Raw genomic sequence first — 22,820 nt, forward strand, 5'->3', positions numbered from 1 at the left:
CTTATGGTCTAATTATGGCAACTTAACATAACTTATGGCTCTCTCTTAAAAATTCTGTTAAATGGGTGTTGCTTATAATTGAACAGCCGAAACTTAACGTAACTCAATGCCACGTCGAAATCTGTTTCATTTTGATTATCTAAGTTCTACATTCCGTTAAATTAAGTTAAGTTGCCATAATCAGGCTTTTAGTGAGAAGTACTAGAGCCATCATTTCCGCGTTGATGTTAAACGCTATCCTGGTTGACCAATAGTGTATCTCCCGTAGTATCTAAAATGGCTTGCCTTGACACAGAGACATTGTTTAAGGCCTCGGTTATATCCACGAAAATCCTCAACGGGAATTACCCGTTCTCAAGGGCCAAATGTTTTGTTTTTCCAAAATTCCATGAGTTGATCTGAACAACAAAACGGGGGTATACCGTCGCCAAAATTACTGAGGCGACCCTTTCTAGTAGGAATATTGATTAAAGACAAAACAACTAACGGTCTTAAACTTCAACTAGCTTATTTTTTTCATAACAAGTGACTGTCTGCAGTTCTCAAGAAAAATCACATAAAATATTTTTCATTATTTATGTTGCTAAAAAAGTAAATTGCTGTTGCTATTAAATTTCTTGAAGAAATAAATATACAAAAGTTTTTTTTCTCGAGAGTTGGTTACTGATTTAAGAAATTTGTATAGAAGATTTTTTTTTCCATTTCTTGTGCGTCATGATATACATATCGCTAGCTTAGAAAGAAAAGTTGCTAAGTCCCATTTTAAAAATTTTACAGGAGAGGATTTTTCCTCTTCCTATAGCCATTTTCTTTAACTATTTCGCAAGACTTTGAATCGAACATTTTGCGCGTTTAAAGCAAAGCACAACTCCATAAGAATCAGAAGGATTCGATATTTATTAAAAGATGTCGTATTATTTTGACCTTATCGGTTTTGTGGTGCTTCTTTTGGACTAAGCAAATTTTCCTTTCATTGCTTATGAAGAGGAAAAAATAAGACAAGTACCTTTATAATTTTCGAAACGATGCGTATTCAATTTCTCTAGCCTCATATATCAAAATATGAGGTTTCATAAAAAGTGGACTTAGCAACTTTTCACTCTAAGCTGGCGATACAATATATGTACATATTATGTACATAAGTATATGAATTGTTCGTTGTTATTGCTAGCTGCAGACAACCCTTTACTTTGAACTGATGATTATAAGTACAGTTGAAACTCGATGATCCGATGCCGATTCGATTTATCGAAACAGGCCGATTATCGGGTAGCTCCAGAATATGAAAGTTTATTAAAGAAATTTAAATTTTTAGTCAAAAAATTTTTTAAGTTATTCACATTTACCGTGTGTGCATGTGTATATTTAGAGAAAGTACTCAATTTTAGTGTCACAAAAATCCTTTTTGAAGCAGCTGGGGCTTACGGTTGATTTTTGGTAATTATCAATAATCGAACATACATATGTATTAGAGGTTTACGCCGACAGGCTTTGCGGCGGCGGCGCGGTCAACGTCAAAAAGATTCGGCGGCGGCGGCGACGCCGGCGCGTCTGGAAACGCCGGCGCTACTTCTCATAAGGTAGATTTCAAAGAGCCATGAGGCTACTAATCTTATCATTTCAACTCGTCAGCGTTAGGCATTCGCCATGCCAATTATTCTATTATTTTCATTATTGAATTAGTTTTAAATTTAAATATTGTTACTTCCTACTTGAATTAAAATGTTGAATGTCTGACGCTGATTGATGGGCGAACAGAAGAAGGTCTGAGGTATATACATACATACACACACGGATCTCTATATTCTCTACAGATCCGTATGTACTATTTAAATTTAAAGAAAAAAAAATTGTTTAAAGTTTAGTTATTAGGGTAATTTATGCCGCTCTCAATAAATTTTTGCAATAGTCTTATCAACTCGAACCAGAATGGGACTTTTTGACCCACTGTTGAAAAAAATGGCTTATAGATGGTTAAAACTTCCACTAAAATATGAAGCGCCAAATTTTTCTAAGGAGAACCGAATGTAATGAAAAATAATACTAATGTTTACCATAAAGAGGGAACTTTAACCCTGTGTAGAAAACATAGCGATGCGAGGGAGCAAAACCTTCCTGGGGTTTGACCACCACTAAGGAATGCTAACGTAATTTTCACACAGCCACCTAGTACTTGTATACGTATGTGGGACCCCAGAATAAAATAACTTACGAATGTAAATATTAGCAAAAAAGTGTTTGTTTAAAATATTAAAAAAATACATAGAAAAATCAACTTGTCTTTGATTTATCTTCAATAATTGAGGAGTTAGATGCAAAGAGGCCGCTTCTATTAAAACTGCTTTCTGAGATATTGGAGCTAAAGTTTTTGATGTGTTATAAGTTTCTTGTTGTTGTAGTAGGTGTATAAAAAAGTAGTATTTTTGTAGTATAGAAAAGAATTGTCTACTGCGGAAAAAAATCGTTAGATTACCAGTATTCGACCCTAATTTAACTGTAATAAACGCTGTCGTCAAAAAATATGTTACCTATGTTTTTTCTAAGTTATGCTATTTTTGGAAAAAATAAAGGAGATCATACTCTTGTCCAGTGGCCCAAATTATGCAAAAAAAAACTAATTTAAAAATGTAATTTTCATTTCGTAAAATTGTGTTTTTATACAAGTAATATTTAGTTCCTTCAAACGATGTATTCAATGTACATACATCATGAAAATTTTGTACAAAATTCCTTAGGCGCCGAACGCCGCCGCCGCCGCCGCCGCGCCGATATTTTCGTAACTCGGCGGCGGCGCGTGAGGAATGACAAAAAACGGCGGCGGCGGCGGCGTGGCTCGGCGGCGTATACCTCTAATATGTATATACTTCATATGGAATAAAATGACTGGCACTGTCAAAAAAAAATTTCAACGGTAAGTCCTAGCTACTTCAAATTGCACTTTGTTGTACTAAAATCGACTCAAAGGTCTTCAACCTCGTTATAGAGAGGTTTCACTGTAATTTAAAAAACTCCCACCAGAGTCTTAACTATTTATTAAGTAGAAAAGGCTTAAAGCGAAGCCTTCGGACTTCATAAAGTTTTTGTAAATTAAAAGCAAACAATTTACATTGTTTTCTTACGTTTTTAGGCAGAATGTGAGCCCTTTTCTTGCAGCTTATTCAAATAAGAATTTACTAGTATAAGTACATAAATCAACACATGCAAAAAGTAGCGCTTAATTGTGCGAAAGCATGCGAATATGTTTGCATTCACCGCTTTACCATGACATACATACATATGTGCATGCTCCGCTTACGCTGTTATCTTAAGAAGTTAGGATGTTAACTTAATGACACACACAAGTGAAAAACGTAACTTTTCCTTTTCTTCAAAACGGCAGCACCTTTTGTTTACTCATTAATGTCGTGTAGCAAGATTAGTGCGTGATTTATTTACTAGAAAATTTTAAGAAGATCGTTTTCGTGCTATGACACTTTTTACTAAAGCATTCTTCCTAAAATGTGTAAGAATTAAAACAAAAAACTGGTTATATGCATTTGGCATAGCTGTAACCAAGGCACATTAAACAGGTAGTATCAGTAGAGCAAAAACAACATTTGCGTGTATTTTGTTGTTGCTTCTGGTATCGAAAGTGTCAAAAACTGTTCTGAATTTTTTCTTCTAAATCAAAGCGTGCCATGTGAAATACAAAAAATTATAAAAAATAAAAAATTGAAATTGGAAAAAATAAAAATTGATGCAACTTTCTTTCCTAGTAAATTTGTTTGCTTCTCGAAGCATTGATCCATCCTTTGCAAGGCCCAGTAATCAGCGGTCGTGCTGCCGAGTTGGGCGAACGTTCCAAAAGCTGCTATTCAATCGCTTGTTTTGTATGGAAAAAGGTTTCACAAGCAAATGGATTTTAACAACTTATAATTTTCGTGAGAAAAAATTAAAAATATTTGACATTTTCGAGACCAAATAATTTGAAAATAAATCAAATCAGCTGCTCTACTGATACTACCTGTTCAATGTACCTTGGCTGTAACTTATAAGAAGTTTTAATTCAGTTTTTCCAACGGAATGAGAAAAACCAAAGGTAAAAAAAGATTTTTTGACAGTTTTTCAGGCCGCAGGTCTTAGCTATCTGGCTGTGAGCGAATCAATCTTAATAGCGATTTTATCAAAAACAATTTCAAATTTGATTTAAAGCGAACTTTTCCCACATACATACATATGTACGTATCGTCAATATTCCCTCTACAATTTAACATTTTCCAAATTTTTAATAATACAAAAATATTAATAGCACAGCTTTCGTGCCATCCTCGCAATATTCCCTTTTTGTCATAAAATTTAAAATTATTTTAGTGTACTTTTACAATTTGTAGATGTGTGTGTTGTGAAGGATTTTCATTTGCGTGCAGACAGTTCGATTTTAACCTCATTTCTACATACATGCTTGTATATATACGTACATATAAACACATATGACATAAATTTCCATCATCGCCTTACGCTAGTCATGTGTCGCGGATTTTCCAATAACCATTTTAAGCATTTAACAAAGTAATAATCTTTGCATAATTTACGACACATTTGCGCTACGTTTAAGTCTAGCAATTTTCAAAACTGTTGTCAATGATCAAGTTTATTTAAATTTTTTCCAACTTATCGCAGTCATATGTATAAATTGCTATGTAAATACGAGTACACAGAGGAACTTCTTTTTTTGTTTGCCCTTTTCAACACAACGCGCGCAATGGAGTGAGTTACAAGAGTATTACACACGTCATTTGTGCAAATGATACTCGTATGTTATACCTACACGTACATACATACATACTAGAGTCCAGCGCAATTGTATTTGCCGCATTTCATTCAATAAGTACTCCTTGCATTGTACTCTACTCCCAACACATTGTTACTTTTTTTCCGCATACATACACTACTTGGCGTTGAGAGAGTAAATACTTNCACACATGTGATTAAGTTTGTACGGCATGCGGCTGATGTCGGCGTCAGGATAACGACATTTATGCTAAACCTAAGCGTCGGCAGGATAACAAAGTGAGCTGGAGTAACATGTGTGTGTCACCAACCACCAGTGTGTGTGGCTGCATATCTGGGTGGCAGCAACAAGGGATGGCAGTGTTAAGGCTACTGCTGCTGCTGCTGTTGCTTTGTTGATTTAGTTCTAAAATGTTGTAAAACATTTTGTTCGTCAAATTATGGTACAAATTTTGTGAAAATGTGTGAAAATCGTTTAAGTATTTACATAGTTTCTCTTCTTTGTTTGTTTTGAATATGTTAGAGGCAATTTAGTGGAAATTTGAATGTTTATGTACTTGGAGAAGCGTAAAGATGGGAAATGTCATAAGTACTAAAAAACTAATAAATAAAAAGACGGGTAAAAAAATCATACTAACTGAGAAGAAAAATTTTTTGATCGTACATATGTACAATCACAATAAAGTCAACAATCACTAAGCTTAGTTGTAGCTTTTTGTCATAATTTTCAATGCAATATCTCTCAAAAAGCTGCAATTAATTTTAAAATCGACTTTGTTCCGACTATGAATATGCCACCTTTAATTTTTGAATATTGAAGGCAATTCTTTTTTTTTAATTTTATTTTACTTTTTATAATTTCACTTCATTTCTTTCCATTTCATTCCACTTATGCCGTTATTCAGTAAACAGTCTCTAGTCTCTAGTCTCAAAAAAAAAAAAAAACAAAAATACAATAATTTTTAAGTTGCCACAATAAGAAAAATTTACTTCTATTCTACTGTAAAAAACGTGAAAATGAAGCGAGGAAGTATTTGTTTTACAACAATTTCAAAATATGTACTTTAATACTATCAGACCCGGCGAACTTCGTCCCGCCCAAAATAAATTTTTTTATTGAAACATTTTGGTCCAAGATTTTCACCAAGAATTCACGGTCACAATTTATATGATAAAATTATGGTTTGGTGATCGGAAGGCATACTTACATGCTCATTTGAGATTGACCCCAGGGCATGAATCACGTAACTTTGAAACGATAGTCGTTCAAACGATACTGCCCAAACGACCTCGTAAAAACACTGATTTATGCATTTGTGTTGCTGTTACGTGTTACTATTACTGTTACGTGAAGCAAAACTGGAATCGAGTTGACGATATCGCATATGAGTGTTTCCATCGGAAGGTCCACCACGAAAAAAATAAAATTAAAAGTCTTATGTCTAACGTATTTACGGGCCGATTTGTCTGCTTTGTTAAATATATATTGGCTATGTAAATAGAATCATGTTTGCGTAAAATGGTCTTCCTAGGTGGCGCCAAGGTCGAGATATTTCGAAAACCCGTATTTATTGTCCGATTTGGTTCGAATTTTGCGTATGTATTGAAACATAATAAATCATAGATTTCCAACATAGCATTTTACACATTTAGCTCCATTTCGTTACATTTAATTTTAATTTTTTTTTTCTTCTTAATGTATCTACTTACTCATATTTATTCCTTATTCTTCCACTGGCATTTCACAACACTTGACCACTTTTTTATTCAAAACACAATCACATTTATTTGAAATACATAAATACATATGTACATATGCGCAAAGCCTAGTGAAAGCCCATGTCTTATACCCCTCACCAAATTCGACAGCTTTTCTGCACAATTTGATTTTACTCGCTCATAAAAAAATTCTCAACCCATTCGAATGCAATAAAATTTCCACTCCATGCAACCGCCAATAGCCACAACTGACCCATGGCAAATCCTTGGCAAAAATATTAGCAACATAATTTTGTGCGAAAAGAAGAAGCGAGGAGAGTGACCCGAGCTTAACATGTCATTACCCTGGATAGCAAGAGCGACACGCCAATAAACAACTACACTTTATGCTATGCATACAAAAATATTTTTTTTTATGCTCCTTTGAATATTGTAAATATTTTCATATTTTCGTGCAAAAAAAATTACCAAAAAATATCGAACATGTGCATCAAATTTGATAGTTTATTTGCACGCTAAAGTGAGCATAACAAAGGCATGAAAGAAAGTGTTTCACTTGAAGGTCAAAGGATTACCTACATATATATTATTATTCTTTCATACATACTTAAGTACTTTTACTTACTATTTACAGTTTATAGCTATTTCTTCACTGCCTTTTTACTCCATATTTCCGCATTTTACAAATAAATTTATTTCATTTTTTTTTTCAGTTACCAGACGCCAAAGATCTACACAATATGTCACTTGTCGGCAGTTATGGCACACACCTGCTGCACAGCTTCCATCCACATCTTCTACAAACGCTCAATCATGGCATGCTGGCCGCAAATGGCGGCCCGGCGAGTTACTTTGCCAGCGATCGCGGACTAGGTAAACCATCGGTGCTATCGAATTTTCAATTGCAGCATTCAGCGTTTTCACCACCCAAATATATTGGCATATCACTGGATCAGGTGAGTTGATATGGGAAATTATGAATAAGTTCGAAAACCGGAAAAATTCGATACTTTTTCATTGCACACAAAATTTGTACATATGAAATTTTTTACGAGATTTGATATGGTTTTCTTCAGAATTTTCTTATTTTTTTCAAAACTCGGCTCCGAAGAGCTTAAACGGAGTAAAGATCTTTGTAGCACCAATTCCGTTAGGTATTTATGTCGAATTTTCGCCACATAGTAGTCGACAATCTGCTGAGGAACCGCGAGCAGCACGAACTTTTCGGGTCTCTATGAAAAATTCTAAATTTGTATAAAATACTGCCTTATAACATCGTTCCACTTGTTAGCAGCTAGGAGGACAACCGCCCTCTAAATCATGGGTCCCTCTATGTAATGACTTCCAAAAGTAAAGTTTAAGATGAAAAAATTTTGAATAGCCGGTAAGCCGATCTTCTTGGAGTGTTTACTGTTAAATATTACGAACGAAATAGAGAGAAGATCTCGGGCAGTAAATTACGTTTGAGCTATTAATATTAGGCTAGGTAGATATTCACAACCCTGTCCGTTATCCGGTCATCCACTTTGGGGCGACTGGCGGATGGAGAGCATACAGCTTGAGGGGTAGAAGTACAGATTTCGTAGATTACTAGCAGGTCCTCCATGTGGATGTTGGAACAGCATTTGTCTATAGCGCGTGGCAAAGGTCTGATCCCTAGTAGAATGATTCTACATTAATAGATACTAGTCGAGCTACATTGGGATGATCCTGGAGCGGTTATACACGGCTGAGGGATGTTTGGCAAATATTGTGGTTAATACACTGAACTAAAATTTCTTCGAAAGAGCCAGTAGGTGAGCACGTAGACGTAGAATTAGGAGTGGAAAAAGCTTCCGAAACGAACACATCTCTACTTTTCTCTCTCTACAACCTGAATAACCCATAATATATCTTGCCAAACCTGCTGCTGGTCTTTCGTTAGGCTTATCTAACCCTTGGCTAATAAAGACTGAATTACTTACCCTGAAATTCTGAATCGGTGATTGCCGACAAAATTTGTGGAATTAAGGCAGCGTCTTTCGCTGCCTTACCCCACGGCGCTCAAAAGCACAGCGGATCAATACGTTGATCGGCTCCACGTAATGTTACCACTCTGTCGGTGCTAATTGGCAGTGTGGGGCGGACAAACTAACAACCTTGGTAGGGCTCGAAGCCTACCTAAAGCCTCTGTCGTACTTTGGGTCCGACACCCGCTTTTAATGTAGCTCGACATCGAACCAACTAAGGCCGGTTCTACCCACATTTGGGTTTTAAACCACAGCCACCACGAATATTCCCCGAAGCGCCATACCCAATAACAGGCTAAAGTAAATATAATAACTCTCCCCGTGGTACCAGAATAATTAAGTCTGTGGTCAGACCTCGAAGCCGAAACTAATGCTAGTTGAACCTCGACTCCACCGGAGGCCGTTGACTTGTACCCCGGTTGGCATACCCGTAATCCCACAAATGCGGAATTCCCCTGAGGGAGGCGCATTGGAATAGGAAGCAGCATTTTCAAGCCAGCCCTAGAAAGTACCAAGTCTAGGAACAAGGACATCAAAATAATTACCCAAAACTTCAACCACCACTGAAAGAGTTTAAACGGATATACTCTGAAGAGCAAGGACGACAGCGTTTACATAGTCAGCTTGAAGTTGGAGCTATGTTTATAAGAAATGTTTTCTGTTTACAATATTAACTTTTTGGTTCATGATTAAATAATATATATATATATATATAATATATGTTCAGACTTTAAACGACCAAAAATAGATGTCCAGCTTTAAATTACGATAAATCTCTTTCCGGTTTTTTGAAAAGCAGCAAATTATGTCCAGCTTTTAAGTGGCCAAATATTTAAATTCAATTTTTGATAAGGAAATATTTATGAACAGTTTCTATATTACCGAAAGTTTATTTTCAGGGTTTTAAACATTAAAAAAATATATACAGTTTTTAAAGTACACAAAATGTATGACCATCTTTTAAATGTACAAAACACAATGTCCCAACTTTAAATTATCAAAAATGTATGTCCAGTTTTAAGTGAGCGAAAATCTCTTTTCGGTTAAAAAAAAAAAAACCAAAAAAAAGTATGTCGAGCTTTTAAATTACCAATATTTATGTCCAATTAAACAAGCAAAAATTTATGAACAATTTCTATATTACCAAAAGTTTATGTCCAGTTTTTCAAACACCGAAAAAAGATGTCCAGTTTTTTATTATAAAAATATATATACGCTTTTTAAATTAAACAAACTGTGGCTCAAATTTTAAGTTACTAAAAATTTGTGCCCAGTTTTTAAATGACCAAAAAATATGTCCAGTTTTAAACATTAAAAAATATGTCCAGATTTTAGTTTATTAAAAATAAGTCTTCAGATTCTTAATTGCCAAAAATATGTGTACATATGTCCAGTTTTTTAACGAGCAAATTCTATGTCCAATATTTAAATGACCAAACTGCTATGTATATCCAATTTTTGATTGAAAAAAATATATGTCCATTTTAGAATTGACTAAAACTCATGTCTAGTTTTAAATTACTAAAAATTTTATTTCAAACTAGCAAATACCCGGCGTACTTTACTGCGCCTTAAAAGTATTTTTATGCTGTTTGATACCCGTATTGTAACATTTCATTTATTTTATAAATTTAATTGAATACAATTTTTCAAACAGGTGGTAGCCCTCCTTGAAAAGTATTTTCCGCAGTAAACTTTCCTAAATATCTTCAGTTTGATACCCATATTGCAACATTCAATTTATTTTATCAATTAAACTAGATTAAAATTTTCAAACAGCTGGCAACCCACAACAAAAATACTTTCGGCTTTAAGCCCGCTTAAACCGCTTTCTTTAGACAGCAATATTTCAATAATTATTTTTTCTTATCAATTTACTTAAACGGGAATTTTCAAACAGGTGGCAACTCTCTAACATTTTTCTTTCTCTATTTAAAGTTAGACCTCCAGCAATACTTCGGTGATAACTGCATTCAATTCCATGCATTAGTTTTCGAGTTATGCGCATACAGAAAGAAAGATAGACAGACGAAAATTCGAAAAATTTTGGATTTGGCTTCTAGTGCTCTTAAAAACGGACTCTCTATATTATTATTTTTTTTTTAATATTTATAATGTACAGACATCGGCCTGTTACAATTTTATTACATGTATATATAGATTATAAATTTTTCGAAACTCCCGTAGAGTTTTAAATTACCAAAAATTTATGTCCAGTTGTAAAATTCGCAAAAACTATGTGTAGTTTTTAATTTCTGGGCTCTGACTCACCATAAAACTAAATTAACAAAAAAAATTCCAATTTTTAAAAGAACAAAATTTGATATCCAATATTTAAAGGACCAAACAGTTTTTGATCGAAAAAATATTTATTTACAGGTTTTCAATAGCAAAAAATCATGTCTAAAAGTATATAGTAAAAAAATGTATGCTAAGCTTTAAATGACCGCAGAAACAATGTTCAGGTATTAATTAGAGTAAAGTTCGTACCCAGTTTTTAAATTTGCAAAAAATTATGTAAAATCTTTACATTAAAGCGACCTCTTTTTGTTTTTAGAAAAATTTACATTTTGCATTTCTAAAACACGCTTATCTTTACCTACCAATCGGTTTCTCAATTCTTTCACAACAGAATCTCTTCAATGGCAACGATTCATTTCGCACAGACTCGGCAAGCCCCACTTGCACTTCCCACGAATCGATGGAGGGATCAAACGATTACGACAACGGTGAAAAGGGTGAAAGTCCGCGCAGCAACAATTCCGATCCGAGGGATTTAAGGCGTAAGTTTGTATTACTTTCAAATCAAATAACAACCCAAAAAAACAGAGACCTTTTTGCACACACACACTTCACTGACACGACAGAATTTGTGGGCGTATTTGCATTTGATTAGGTACGAAATGAAAATATAAAAAAAAAACACAGAAAACAGAAAAAACAAAATCAACATAAAAAAATTTGCATGCGCAAAATAGTTAGTATTGTGATCTAAGATACGAAAGGCAGAGTTGGCTGGGCCATGATAAAAATCAACAGCTTCTTTGCAATATTTGCACTTTGATTTGAGGCGGTTTTTTGAATGCCGACGATACAATTTTGGAAAAAAAATTGTTTTAACTTACTACAAAATACTATGTAAGTATGTAGAAATGTGTAATTTTAACGCATGAATGCGCCGCTGACGGAGTTATACATATGTACGTCACTCAACGGGCTGTTTGCCTCCTCTGATATCACTTTTGCATAAGTTGTTTGCATACATGTCTACAAATACTCGAGTGCCTTGTGCAAATATACATACATATGTAATTGAGTGTCATTAGAAAAATTGTTAAAGAAATTTAATTTTCTTATACACGCAGTACCAGTACTTGTATCTGTACTTATAAAAAGAGCTAGTTTGAATATTACAACCATCCTTAAAAATAATCATTTCCCGCGCTCAAAACAAATTTCCACCAATTCCATACAAATGTTCCTAAATCGCATTACATATATGTACAAGTTGTGCGGCCATATTGGTTTTGCACTAACAACTACTGAAGCACTATGTGGGGCTCAAAGTACATACTCACAAACATATATACATACATACATATGTACATAACTACATAGATACATATGTATGTATGTACGTGCAAATGGATTATGAAAACCAGTTTGTTATGGTGTAAAATTTAACTATTGAATTTGTTTCCAACCAACCGGCGGCATTCCACCGCCACCGCCAATTAGCCATGGCGTATCCTTTGCTCACGCGAGTCATGCATACCTACATACATATGTATGTACTCACACACATATGTATGTATGCATAAATGGACGTCTATTTATTTAAATATAAATAATATGATTTTAATTAGCTTTGGTTTTGAAGCGTCTGTAATACTTTTTAGAAATGCGCTGCTAAATTTTGTGCCATCGAATGGCCAACAGTTGGTACAAATTACCGTGAAATAAAATATTGGGAATACTTATACAAAATTTGTATGAGTAACTACATGCATTTGTATGGCAGACAATGAGTTATGATTATAAATATGCATGCAAATATAGTGAAAACATAAACGTTAGGGTGCATCACTATGCATACAAAAAAAATCGGCACTGTTTTTTTTTTTTTTGATAGGACTTATAAAATTTTAAGGCCTCTGCCAAAATATTTTGAAAAAATATCAAGAATTACGTGAGCTGGATCGATTTGAAAAAATATAAAAAAATTTAGTTTTTTTAAGTAAAAGTAGTTTTCAAACATTTTCTTCCAAAAAATCACCTCGCATGATGGAAGAGTTTATAAATTTTATCAACGGAATCAAAATAATGAGATTTTTGGAGGTATGTTCATATCAGCTAACGTAAGTCTTAGTATTTTTCCTAAATATTTTAGCGAAAGTCTTTAGATATAATAAATGTTATAATTCCGCTTGGAAAACCGGCAACTTTTTTTTGTGAGGCACCCTAATGTACCTACGAGTATATGTTTACATCTGTACTTGGCGATATTGCTCAACGTTTGGTCACGTTCGCAGTGGTTTGACAAACTTTTCTAATTACTCAAATATATAATTTTGGTAAACAAATGCAATGTTGAAATTAATCTGTGGCACATGAACTAATAAATGTGTAGTATTAACCTCGGTGAATGTATTAGTATCTACGAATTTTTGCTGTTGAAGCTGTTGACTTCTATTGTACACAAATTGATCGTTTAACATAATTTAAGACTCGATGGTAGGAGTTTTGACATTAAAAAAAATTATTTATTTTCCTTCTCTGTGCCAAGCTTCCAACTTTACTTAGATTAGGTTACGAGATGTTAAGATGGCAGCTGAAAAAAGGGCACACTTATTTCATAAGGGCGCTGCGCAGAACCTGGGTTCGATATCTGGCCCGAGCAGTATCTAAAGTAGAAAAAGTTTTTTCTAACAGGGTTCACCCCTCAGGAGGCAATGGCAAACCTCCTAGTGTATTTCTGCAATGAAAATGCTTCTCATAAAATCCATTTTCCGCTCGGATGCAGTAGTGTTATTGGAGGCTTCATCGTTCCTCATAACACGGATAAATTTCCAGATAACTGCAGTGTTTTCCAGAAATACGAAGCAGCCGGTTGGCTACTCAATTGCGCGGCATTGACATGGATGTAAATATTTACTCTGATAGCCAAGCGACAATCAGGGCCTTGAGTTCGCTCAGGGTATGCTGAAAGCTGGCAGGTGAATGATTGACCCCATTCCGATTGCGGCCATGGTGTTATTCATTAAACTGCGTTACGGATAACTTTCCCAGGAAAGACACCGACAAGTCGGTCTCACCGAGAAAATAGAGAGTGTGAGTACCTTTAACTTCATTTTCTTTGCCTAATTTTAGAAAGATGGGCTTCAGCGAGCTCTTGGCGAAAACCAGATGGTCAATGGATCTATTTAGACTCACAAAGCCACAATTCTTCATTTTTGTGGATGTATTAACACTTTCCAATTTCTCTTCCCGCGGTGAGCCTTAATACTACACCGGATTCTCACTAATAACACCTTCTTGGAGTACGATGAGGTGGAATCAAATTAACAATTTCTCTTAAGCTGCCCAGTTTTTACGAGACTGTGGTGTAAAAGCATTCTGAATTCTCTTCCTGAATAAGTTTTTCATGTACAGTTGCTAGCTTCTTCAAATTTTGCTCATTGGATGAGCAGCTAGTGGTTTCCATGTCCTCTAAAGCCGAGATCAGATGGTCAATGGTGAAATGGATCTACAGTTTAAAATGACTGGGAATGCAGATTTAGCCTTCCTTGTCTTGTATATAAATTGCCATCAATTTAAAAAAAAGTACGAGAATCTAAGCATTGAAAATCCTTAACGTTCTGCGCTATACGAGACCGGAAAAAGAGCTGAAGGATACAAATATGCGTGAAGCGCTTTCTGTAACTCAGAAACTTTACATCCAACACATAAAATTCACTGCTTTGCCGTTTTAAGAGAGCAATGATGTGTCCTCCATGGTTGCCGGTGAATGACTAGAGGTGGGTAACTCAGCACTGTGCTGAGTTACTGTGCTGACTCTTAGAACTGTGCCGCACGCTCAGACTCACCTCTGAAAAAATTTGTAACTCAGTAACTCAGTTTATGTGCTGACAATGTATAGCTCAGTGTGCTACAGAGTCGATATGGTAACTCAGTTGATGTGCTGACACTTGCATAGCTCGGTGCGGCTTGCATTGCTGTGTCGATGTGGTAACTCAATTGATGAGCTCACACATTCACACAATACGATCTTCCAAAGAGTACCATAATAGATGGCATCACTTGACCAATCATCAATTGAATATACGACTACCAAATTTAAAAAGAAGCAAGGCGAATAGCCAAGTTATGCATACTTGCACTGCTATACCATTTTTACGTAAAAATCAAAACCAAACAGAATTCTACATGTGAAGTGCTATGCGTTGGGTAACCGCTTACATGCATAGCCCATTTAACAGATTCTTATGTGCCAACTCTCAAGCAAAACTAAGTAGGGAATTATTTTGCAAATGAACTCACCAGTTGAAATCAGCTTTGTAAAATTTTTCCGGCCAGCTACGAACAGAAGCTAAGGATAACCTTTTCTAAATCGATTTCGATTACTAACATCATCAATAATTTCGATGTACATACCAATTGTGCGATAGCACACTTGTGCCAGCTCACTGTGCTGACTCATTAAAGTGAGTTGGAGTTACTGAGTCAGCACACGAAAATTTACAGAGTTACCCACCCTTATGAATGACTGACGCAATGCGTGATCAATACGGACCTAGACGACTGCCAACGTCAACTTTGATCCAAGCTTAAATAGGGTTACATTACGGTCAATTACGCTTGATTAAATCGGTTTCCTGCTCCTTAATGCTTTCCACTACAGCTTAATAGTACACCTTTAAGCACCCTTTGGAAGAATTGCTGTAAGCTTTCGAATCTAGGGGCTTAATTCGGTAGACTTACTGTAAGCCCGCGGAAGAACCATGGTTGATTGGTTGCTAGTAGCGTTGCCTGAGCATAGGCCGAGCAATCAATTAGCGCTGTAATTGATTTCGGTACACTTAATTTGGCATCTCTGATATTGTCGAATGTAAAGTTTTTTGCTTGCCAGTAATGGGCGCTAGTTTGGATATTGTGAGACTGTTTCCTACTTTCTTCGAGATTATGTGCATCTATAACTTCGAGGGTTTCACAGGAGGCGCATTAACCTGACGATGCCTTTTCTTGGCATCTGGTATTCCGTTTTTAATTTGTTCAAGTGCACATTCACACTCAGTAATATCTGAAAATTGAGATATATTTAGTTATGCCTCATGATTACTCCGAAAGGCTGCTTTCGTCATCTCTCTCTCTCTACCGTATATGTTCTTAAAGCCGGGATTCCAGACAAGTTCCATATCTATTGATTATGTCGTTGAGCTGAACCTAAACTTGCAATCTCTACCCTGCCGGGAAACGCACTAGTACCGAACTGGTTCCGTACTCGAAAATTTAGAACCATGGCTAATGCGCGTTAATTATCTTTTGCACGCGAGCAACTGGCGAATTTAACATCTCGATGTCCTAGGAACTGTCAATTGCCCCCCGCTGCATCCCTTTTTCGATAATTCCGAACTAGTTCCAAATTCGACTTATAAGATCTAGTTCGTTCTGCATCCCTTTTTCTATAGTTCGGAACCAGTTCAGAATTCGTCACCTTACATATAGATATCTAATGATTTTTTTTCCTTTGGGACATATGACTATTGCGAGTATTTTGGATTTATCAAATTTGCGTATCACTGAACAGAAACGGTTAGAAGTAAACAAGGTAGTTACATTTTTTTGAAAAAAACCGAACCCTTTTAAATTTTTCTTGCTTTCATCAAAATATAATTTTTAGAAAAAGTGGGCTTATCAGCAACTTTTTACTCTTAGCTATCGATATGGCATTTTAAAAAGTGAAAAAAAAAGTTTTTTTAAGCACCACATTTGCTGATTTTGAATTGGTGGGGATCCTGTTATTGGCGGACTGGTTTGTTTTTGGCGATAAAGTACATTTTTCAATTTATAAACCTTTTTTAAAGCTACTTTACTTTTTTATGAATACGGCCACTAGTACGAAGCTAGAAATTTAATTCACTAGCTCATCGTTTCCCTACAGGGTATCTACTACTCAGTGGTGGATGAGAAGCTCGGCCAAACACTTCACAAAAAAATGTGAGCGCCAAATATATGTATGTACGTACATGTATTTATTTATGTGGCCAAATAAGCGATTAGCACATTGAAAATCAATTGGTGCTATCCACATTCTATAAAATGTTTATCCCGACGGCAAGGTGGGACCATTTGGTAGCGCATAGCTAAATATCATAAATTTATGTACATATATACGCCAAACCAGCGAAGTAAGCATCCACCCAACAACAACAAATGCTGCAAGATGCCAAAGCAACATCAGTGCTCACTTGAAAATAAACAAAATCAAAGCAGACCTTTGCATACAAAAGTCACGAGTTTCAAATTGTGGCCACACACGGAAAGCGTCAAAAGTCAAAAAGTTACAACCAAGGGGGAAAGGTGTTCACATACATACATAAATATGTATGCGCTTATTTGTGTATGTGAGATGCGTTCATTTAACCCTTTCTAAAGTCAGAAGACACAACAAAATTTGGGGTGAGTGAAAATAAAATGATTTATTGACGCCTGCTTGCATATGTATGTGTTTGTATGTACTACGAGCAAATTTATACATACATACATACATATTTGTATAAGATGCATGCGGGTGCTGCAACAAATGCGTGAATTTTTCGAAACACTTAATTGGCTTACCACATCAATTTAATTGCCTTAGAGACGGCTTTAAATTCAAGTCGAAGGATTCACATACAAATATATTTCAATTGCCATATATTTATAGGTAAATTAGGCCATCAAGTGTTTGAATGACAACATCAAAAGATTAACATATATACCCATAAATACATATGTACATATGCACATATGCTGCAGCACGTGACGCTCATATGAAAGCAAAGCGCCCAAGTAAACATAAATAAGCCGCGTCTTCTGGCTTTTATGCGGCCGCCCGGAGTGTGCTCTTCGCAATTGTGCTTTTTTATTGTGACAGTGCGCTTCTTAACGCCACTTAACGTTTGTTGCTTTTTTTTTGGTTTTTATTTTTGAGTGCCATACAAAGGCGACACAAAGCTCATCTTTTGCCAACGAAAATATAACCCTTTGAGCTGCTCACTTTAAGCATTTTGCAGCCTCCAAAATTAGCCACTTATTCAACCGTTTCCAAACACTTGAGTTTCGAGTAGGATTTTCGCAACAGTCAAGTGTTAAGCAGCCAAGTCACTGCGTGCTGCCTGTTTTTTTGTTATAATGAAAATTTTCTTTGATATTTATTTATATATGTAAGTACACTTAATCATCGTTCTTAATTGCGTAAAAATCTGAATTTCCATAAAAAAAAAAATCTTTAAAAAATTGTTTTGCTCGTTTCTACCGGTAGCTACCTAATCATGTTTATTTTTTTTCACGTTGAAATGGACCGACATATTCCAATGAAATTTGGCACACAGATAGGTATTGATTAATTAATATACAAGATAAGAAGGGAGTTGCCACCTTTTTGAACATTGAAGTGAAATATTAAAAGAATGTGGTTATTAAACGAATTGGGTTCAAAAACCATTTATTTTGAAGAAGGTTGCCATCTGTTCAAAACGTAAAAATCTATTAAACTTTTAGTTAAATCTAATATATAAACGGGCTATCAAAAAAGAAAAGTTTAAGAATGTTTTATTTCGAAAATATTACTAAACTGGGTTGCCATCTGTTCAGAAAATCATAATAATTTTGATCAACAAGCAAAATAAAATATTTTAATATGGGTTAGAGGTTTAAGAAGCTTTATTTAAAAAAAAAATCAAAGAGGGGTACCAACTGTTTATAAATTCAAAATCATTTTAATTAATACGTTGATTGAAACTTTTTAAAGTACATACATAGGTGTCAATTGGAAAGAGTTTAAGAAGACTTTATTTCTTTATTTAGATTTTTGTAGAAGGTTGTCAACTGTTAAAAAATACGGAATGAATTTAACTAACAACTTAAATTAAATATTTTGATATGGGTATCAAACGATAAGATATTTACAAGGCTTTATTTTCGAAAATTTTTTTGAAGAGCGTTGCCATGTGTTTAGTAATTCAAATTCCATTGAGTTTAAAAGTCAAATTATCTATTTTGTATGGGTGTCAAACAATAAGAGAGGTATTTCGAAAATATTTTTTAAGAGCGCTACCATGTGTTTAGTGATCAAATTCAATTTAGTTTAAAAATCAAATAATATATTTTAGTTTAGGCGACAAACGAGATAGGTTTAAATAAGCTTTATGTACAAAATATATTTGAGAAGAGATGCCACCAGAAAATAAATATTTTTTAAGAGGGTTGCTAACTGCTTTAAATTTAAAATTTAACTGAGTTAAATAGTTAATTGAAATAAGACATAGAGTTATTTTACATATTTCCACCAAATTATTTTGAAAATATTTTATAACAGAGTTGGCACTGCCGCAACATTTACGCAAATTAACCTTTTCTGTTTATGTTATATCAATCTGGCATTGATATACAACTAAAATTATATTCTTACATATAAAGACTATACACCAAGATAAATTTTTCCTCAGATACGTTGACGGTGTTCTGAGATAATTAAATATCGATTAAGAAAACCATCATAATTCGATAGCATTCGATAACATCAAATCATATGTACATATATCATGCTGGCTAAAGCTAATTCGAAAATAAATTCAACAGTTGTAACATTAAAAAAATTTTAGAAAAAAATCCGAGGAATTCCAATTCTTTTCAACTTAGCAAAAAAACCTATTGCTCTAGAATCAGTTATGTTCACATTCTAGTTTAAACATAATTAAATTCACTACTAAGCTCTCAACAACTTCTATACTCTCTATTTTAGCCTTTGTGGTGTAGTCGTGCATAAATTTCATTTTCAACAAAAGAAAAAAAATGCGATTATCATATTTACAAATGCATACATATTTCAAACACATGAGCTACCTAAAATATAAACAGTTAACACAATGAACACACCAAATATTTAATGTCTGTATATCTAATGCATAACCTCAAAATAAAACAAAACCAAAGCAACTAACAAAAACAGTAAATAATAACCCTCGTTTTTTGTGCACACTTGAACTGAGTGAACTGCTAGAAACAGTTACAGTTCGGCTTATTCGTTGTTTTAAACAACGACAAATTTGTTTTGCGGTTTTCTGGTTGAAAACAGAGTTTTGCTCCTGACAGTTGACATTCTTTTGCGGGTGTTAAAATTATTAAAATAATTGAAAGCGTCATGCATTTGTGAAAATACGAGTATCTACACAAATTTGTGAGATGAGTTAAGAGTTTTTGGTAGAATTTAACATAGCACGCGAGTCGCTTGTTCTTCGCTTCGTCGCTTGTTGTGACACATCAGGTTTGGCTTGTAAGCGCTGATTAGATTCTAGTTGTTTCTTAAAAATACTTGACATCCGCATTCGCATTCGCATCCGCGGATGTCTAAAATTCCACATTCGCAACATCCCTACTCTCGAGTACTATCCCTGAAAATACCATTGCCGCACCTTGACGTGATGGTCACTTATAGTCATTTGTTGAACAACAACAACTGATTTTGGCGAAGTTTGAGTACCTACCGCAATTAAACAAAAGGACCTTCCACTTAGGCTTAAATTAAGTCTTGAATTTTCGATTACAATCGCTTCAAAAACCAACCCTGACCTTGACCCTAAGGTCACTTATAGTAATTTATTGTACAGCAGAATCTGCTGTTTTTGGCTAACATATTTTTCAATAGCACAATTTTCCAGTACTGTTTATAGTTCAATAAATGACTTTAAGTAACCTTCAGGTCGAGGGGAAGGGATGGTATTTTCAGGGACAGTAGTCGAAAGTTCTAGCTTTAATAAAAGCCTCAGTGAAAACATCTATAAACTTTTCTTTCTTTGCCAGGGCTTCTCAAACATTGCCTAGAACGAGATTTTTTTAAATTTTTATTTCGTTTATCTCAAAATATGAATCTGATGGAAACTTACAGATTTAACATTTGCATCACCAAAATCAGTGTTGCCTTGTGTTATAAAGATAATGCAGCAATTAACATCTCCCATAGACGTCAAAACTCGAAGTCGAGAGAACATTTGAAAATGTTCACAACTGGACTGGAAGTTGAGTGTGGAAGAGAGAATTAATAAGGCTTCTAATAACTTATACGCTTGCAGGAAAAGGCTCGGTAAGACATGGTGTATATAGTGGGTATATATAATGGGCTTGGTGATTCCTGTTATCGTTAACGAGTTTCTGTCGAACGATTTTACATGCGGCATAAACTTCATTCTGCTCCGAGAAATAGTTGATGTAGGGAAGTCGAGCCGGTGGACTGCGGTCAAACTCCGCACAAGGTTTGGGTGGGGTAACACAACCGCTTGGTCAACTTAAAGCGCTCGATTATAGGAACCATAAGAATGAGTACTGGTTGTGGCTGTGAAAAAACACAATGAAATGCTTTACGGTAGCTTCGTGAAGTGCGAATATGGTAATAAACAGATATTTAATATTTAAAAGTATCTTGTTACAGATAACTTCAGAAAAACTTGTACCATAAGACCCACTCAAATGTTTTAGGTGCTTACCCGGTTTTAAAAGTTACTTAAACTAACTCACTTATTTATTTTTGAATGTATTATCCAAAATTTGCACTAGGCTTTGGAATGACAAAAAAATGGCCGTTTAAAAATTCTATGGAAATCTGGCATTAGTTAGAATTTTTTAAACATATTTAGAAGTGAATCTAATAAGCTCTGCTTCATCGATCACAAAATTTTTAGCATAACTTTATAAACTATAAAAATTGCAGCAGTTAAGCGAGTTAGATAACTAAACGGGAAGGTACTTAAGAGAAGAATTTTCTTTAGATACATATGTATATGTATGTAATAAAAACAAGTCACAGTGCACAAATCTGTGGGTTACCTAAGCGGATTTCACTTTATTCATATTTTAGAATTTTTATTATAAGCTATCAATCATTTATTCTGTTGAAATTTGGTACAAACAGCAAACATACCAAGCATTATAGTAGCTACAAAATCTCTTTCAAAAAAAGGAGAAGAATACACCCTTATTACACTGCTCGCTAAATGCCATTTAACTCTGAGTACAAGCAATAAAAATTAATCGTCTGCTCATTGAAGAGGCAAATATGCGGTAAATTTGGCTTTAAAAATTTGCTCCCCCATATAAAGTCATTCACCCACTACAACTCAAAAAAACAAAAAAAAAAACAACAAGAAACATAGTAGGAATTAGAATGCCAACAAAAGTGTGCCGTTGGAATTCCAAAATTGTTTTCATTACATTTTTGAAAATCTATAAAACTCACACCCACCAAAGGAGACATCGGAGTGGGGCACGCCAGTGTTTTGCATAGAGCGTATAGGCTTGTGTAAATTGTAATGGGTGGTTAGATGCTGAAGTCCGAACGATGAGGGACAAACATTTGACTACAGTTTACGTATTATTCCACTTTAGATAAATTTCTTTATTTGTTAAAGGGCAATCGTTTTAAGGTACATACTTACATAAGTACATACATACTTACATATGTATGTAGATATTTGAAAATAAAACGCATTGAATAAATACATACAAAGAAGAATATTGAGGTCATAAATTTTCCCGTTCGGTTGTTGGTTGAAAGTGTTATTGTTGGCGGTCTAATAGAATCGATTGCGCGTTTGTGTGATTTTAGAAATTTTCAACACGTATTTAACGTGTTCGAATTGGTGTAATTAATTGCTTTGACTTTGACTGGCTGATTGCACCCCCACATAGCCTCTCGGAATATGTGTGCGATAATGATTTGATTTTGCGCGCTATTGCAGGGAGCATTTGGTTTTATAAATTATGTGTTCATTTAAAAGGATCTAAATTTTTGTATGCATATTTTCACAGCAACGAGGTCGATTTATTAAATCTTCTGAAGGAATGTAAATCTCGTAATTTATTAAATTATTTGCAAGCTGGAGTTTATTTGTAAAAGAAACTTTCACACACCCGGATCTGGCAGAGCGTTTGAGTTAATTTAACCCTCTCAAGACCATAAGCCTATAAATAAAAACAAAAAACATAATTTGAAATGTTTGAATGTTATTCATCAAGGGCCGAATAAAAAAAAAATATATATGTCTGTATGTAAAAACTAATATTCTC

At 34.6% G+C, this 22,820-nt stretch overlaps 1 protein-coding gene across 1 annotated transcript in view; it reads left to right on the forward strand.

Moving 5' to 3' along the window:
* tey (teyrha-meyrha) overlaps nt 1-22,820 on the forward strand; it is a 52,598-nt gene that overhangs the window by 21,146 nt on the left and 8,632 nt on the right. The window contains exons 2-3 of the mRNA XM_017614737.1: nt 7,203-7,445; nt 11,131-11,281. Of these exons, the coding sequence (XP_017470226.1) occupies nt 7,203-7,445; nt 11,131-11,281 (394 nt within the window). The remainder of the gene's footprint in view (nt 1-7,202; nt 7,446-11,130; nt 11,282-22,820) is intronic.

The sequence above is a fragment of the Rhagoletis zephyria genome, unplaced genomic scaffold, assembly GCF_001687245.7.
Source record: "Rhagoletis zephyria isolate East Lansing unplaced genomic scaffold, Rhagoletis_zephyria_1.1 Rzeph_scaffold_00886, whole genome shotgun sequence".
Classification (NCBI taxonomy): Eukaryota; Metazoa; Arthropoda; class Insecta; order Diptera; family Tephritidae; genus Rhagoletis; species Rhagoletis zephyria.